Here is a 3879-nt window from a genome sequence, read left to right as displayed (position 1 = left end):
GCCTCAGCCTCCTGAGTAGCTGGGATTACAGGTGTGCGCCAGCACACCTGGCTAATTTTTGTATTTTTAGTAGAAATGCGGTTTCACCATGTTGGCCAGGCTGGTCTCAAATTCCTGACCTCAGGTGATCCGCCCACCTCAGCCTCCCAAAGTGCTGGGACTAGAGGCGTGCGCCACTGTGCTTGGCCAGTCAGCTCATGTATTACCTGCAAAACCCAATCCCATTGTGCCTTTCTCTGGCTGAGTCATGGATTCAAGCCTTGCCTCAGGGACACGGGAAGCAATGATGACTGGCTATGCCTTCTCCCCTACCTCCAGAGCATTTGTTTTTTTTCTTTTTTTTGAGACGGAGTCTCACTCTGTCGCCAGGGCCGGAGTGCAGTGGCCGGATCTCAGCTCACTGCAAGCTCCGCCTCCTGGGTTCACGCCATTCTCCTGCCTCAGCCTCCCGAGTAGCTGGGACTACAGGCGCCCGCCACCTCGCCCGGCTAGTTTTTTGTAATTTTTAGTAGAGACGGGGTTTCACAGTGTTAGCCAGGATGGTCTCGATCTCCTGACCTTGTGATCCGCCCGTCTCGGCCTCCCAAAGTGCTGGGATTACAGGCTTGAGCCACCACGCCCGGCAAGCATTTGTATTTTATAGACTGAGGAAGACTTCGGGATTCCAGGAAAGGTCTTGTCTAACAGGCAGAAGGAAGTGGACTCTGGGCCAGGCTCCCTTCGTTCAAACACCAGCTGTGCTGATTTTTGCTGTGAGTCACTTAGTCTCAGTTTTCTCATCTGTGAAACAAGAATCATAGCAGCTCCTCTCAGGACTCATGGCCCGGAGCTTTGGTAAGCAGGCAATTGTCATCAATGACCCTCACTCCTCTCTCCTCTCTTCCCAGCTACTGAGACCCATGGATCCCCTGGGCCCGGCCAAGCCACAGTGGCCGTGGCGCCACTGTCTGGCCACGCTGCTATTTCAGCTGCTGGTGGCTGTGTGTTTCTTCTCCTACCTGCGTGTGTCCCGAGATGATGCCACTGGGTTCCCCAGGTCAGGGTTCATGGCAGTGGCATCTGTCACTGGGGCTCCCAATGGGTCCTCCCGACAGGACACCACTCCCACCCGCCCGCCCCTCCTGATCCTGCTGTGGACGTGGCCTTTCTACATCCCCGTGGCTCTGTCCCGCTGTTCAGAGATGGTGCCTGGCATGGCCGACTGCCATATTACTGCCGACCGCAAGGTGTACCCACAGGCAGACGCGGTCATCGTGCACCACTGGGATATCATGTCCAACCCTAAGTCGCGTCTCCCACGCTCCCCGAGGCGGCAGGGGCAGCGCTGGATCTGGTTCAACTTAGAGCCACCCTCTAACTGCTGGCACCTAGAAGCCCTGAACGGATACTTCAATCTCACCATGTCCTACCGCAGCGACTCCGACATCTTCACGCCCTACGGCTGGCTGGAGCCGTGGTCCGGCCAGCCTGCCCATCCACCGCTCAACCTCTCGGCCAAGACCGAGCTGGTGGCCTGGGCGGTGTCCAACTGGAAGCCGGACTCGGCCAGGGTGCGCTACTACCAGAGCCTGCAGGCCCATCTCAAGGTGGATGTGTACGGGAAATCCCACAAGCCCCTGCCCAAGGGGACCATGATGGAGACGCTGTCCAGGTACAAGTTCTACCTGGCCTTCGAGAACTCCTTGCACCCTGACTACATCACCGAGAAGCTGTGGAAGAACGCCCTGGAGGCCTGGGCTGTGCCCGTGGTGCTGGGGCCCAGCAGAAGCAACTATGAGAGGTTCCTGCCACCCGATGCCTTCATCCACGTGGACGACTTCCAGAGCCCCAAGGACCTGGCCCAGTACCTGCAGGAACTGGACAAGGACCACACCCGCTACCTGAGCTACTTCCGCTGGCGGGAGACGCTGCGGCCTCGCTCCTTCAGCTGGGCACTGGATTTCTGCAAGGCCTGCTGGAAACTGCAGGAGGAATCCAGGTACCAGATGGTGCGCAGCATAGTGGCTTGGTTCACCTGAGAGGCTGGTGTGGGGCCTGGGTTGCTGGGAACCTTATCTGCCTGGATCCTCACCTGCTGGAGTCCTTCATGGCCAGCCCTCTCACTTACCTGGGAACTCACATGCTGGGCTTCACGGCTGTCAGAAGCCTCCCCTGCAGAAGCCTTGCCTGCTGGGGACCTCGTCTGTTGGGGACCTCACCTCCTGGGGACCTTGGCCACTGGAGGCTGCACCTACTCACAATCTCTGCTGTTGGGGACCTTACCTGCTGGGACCTGCTCCCAGATACCCTGCCAACACTGAATCTCACCTGCTAGGAGCTTCACCTGCTGGCGACCTCACCCTGGAGGGCACTGGGCCCTGGGGAACTGGCACCCTTGGGGCCCCACCCAGAGTGATGGTTCTGGCCGATTTGTTTGTGATGTTGTTAGCTGCCTGTGAGGGGTGCAGAGAGATAATCACAGCACCATTTCCAGTTGTAATACTGTAAGGAAAAATGATTATATGTCTCCTCAATCTAGAGAATTTGTCCCTGTCAGGCCTCTGAGTCCAAGTTAAGCCATCATATCCCCAGTGACCTGCACGTATCCATCCAGATGGCCTGAAGTAACTGAAGATCCACAAAAGAAGTGAAAATAGCCTTAACTGATGACATTCCACCATCGTGATTTGTTCCTGCCCCACCGTAACTGATCCCTGTACTTTGTCATCTCCCCCACCCTTAAGAAGGTTCTTTGTAAATCCCCCCACCCTTGAGAATGTACTTTGTGAGATCCACCCCCTGCCCCCAAAACATTGCTCTTAACTCCACCGCCTATCCCAAACCTAAAAGAACCAATGATAATCCACCGCCCTTTGCTGACTCCTTTTTCGGGCTCAGCCCCCCTGCACCCAGGTGAAATAAACAGCCACGTTGCTCACACAAAGCCTGTTTGGTGGTCTCTTCACACGGATATGTGAGACATTTGCTGCCGAAGAGCTGGGTCAGCAGGACTCCTTCAGGAGACCAGGGCCCTGTCCTCACCTTCACTCCATGAAGAGATCTATCTACTCCATCTACGACCTTGGCTCCTCAGACAAACCAGCCCAAGGAACATCTCACCAATTTCAAATCGGGTAAGCAGCCTCTTTTTACTTTCTTCTCCAACCTCTCTCACTATCCCTCAACCTCTTTCTCCTTGCAATCTTGGTGCCACCCTGCAGTCACTCCCTTAATTTCAATTCCTTTCATTTTCTGGTAGAGACAAAGGAGACACATTTTATCCGTGGGCCCAAAACTGCGGCGCCGGTCATGGACTCAGGAAGGCCGCCTTCCCTTGGTGTTTAATCATTGCAGGGACGCCTCTTTGATTATTCACCCATGTTCCACTGCTGTCTGATCTCCATGGGGATGCCTGCCTTGGTCATTCACCCACGTTACCTTGGTGGCAAGTCAGTTGCGGGGACGCCTGCTTTGGCTGCTCCCCACCCCCTTCTCCCTGTCTCTACCCTTCTCTTTAAACTTGCCTCCTTCACTATGGGCAACCTTTCACCCTCCATTCCTCCTTCTTCTCCCTTAGCCTGTGTTCTCAAGAACTGAAAACCTCTTCGGCCATGTGCCGTGGCTCACGCCTGTAATCCCAGCACTTTGAGAGACCAAGGCGGGCAGATCACGAGGTCAGGAGATCGAGACCACGGTGAAACCCCATCTCTACTAACAACAACAAAAATACAAAAAAAATTAGCCAGGCGCGGTGGTGGGCGCCTGTGCTTCCAGCGACTTGGGAGGCTGAGGCAGGAGAATGGCGTGAATCCCAGAGGCGGAGCTTGCAGTGAGCTGAGATGGCACCACTGCACTCCTACCTGGGTGACAGAGCGAGACTCCGTCTCAAAAAAAAAAAAA

The 3879-nt window shown here is 55.5% G+C and overlaps 1 protein-coding gene across 1 annotated transcript in view; it reads left to right on the top strand.

Moving 5' to 3' along the window:
- The first annotated feature begins 899 nt into the window (after positions 1 to 899).
- LOC105512868 (galactoside 3(4)-L-fucosyltransferase) overlaps positions 900 to 3879 on the top strand; it is a 10906-nt gene continuing 7926 nt past the window's right edge. The window contains exon 1 of the mRNA XM_011943505.1: positions 900 to 2525. Within this exon, the coding sequence (XP_011798895.1) occupies positions 900 to 2018 (1119 nt within the window). The 3' untranslated portion in view covers positions 2019 to 2525. The remainder of the gene's footprint in view (positions 2526 to 3879) is intronic.

Source organism: Colobus angolensis, unplaced genomic scaffold (genome assembly GCF_000951035.1).
Source record: "Colobus angolensis palliatus isolate OR3802 unplaced genomic scaffold, Cang.pa_1.0 Scaffold22, whole genome shotgun sequence".
Taxonomy (NCBI): domain Eukaryota; kingdom Metazoa; phylum Chordata; class Mammalia; order Primates; family Cercopithecidae; genus Colobus; species Colobus angolensis.
This window is presented reverse-complemented; position numbering and strand designations above follow the sequence as displayed.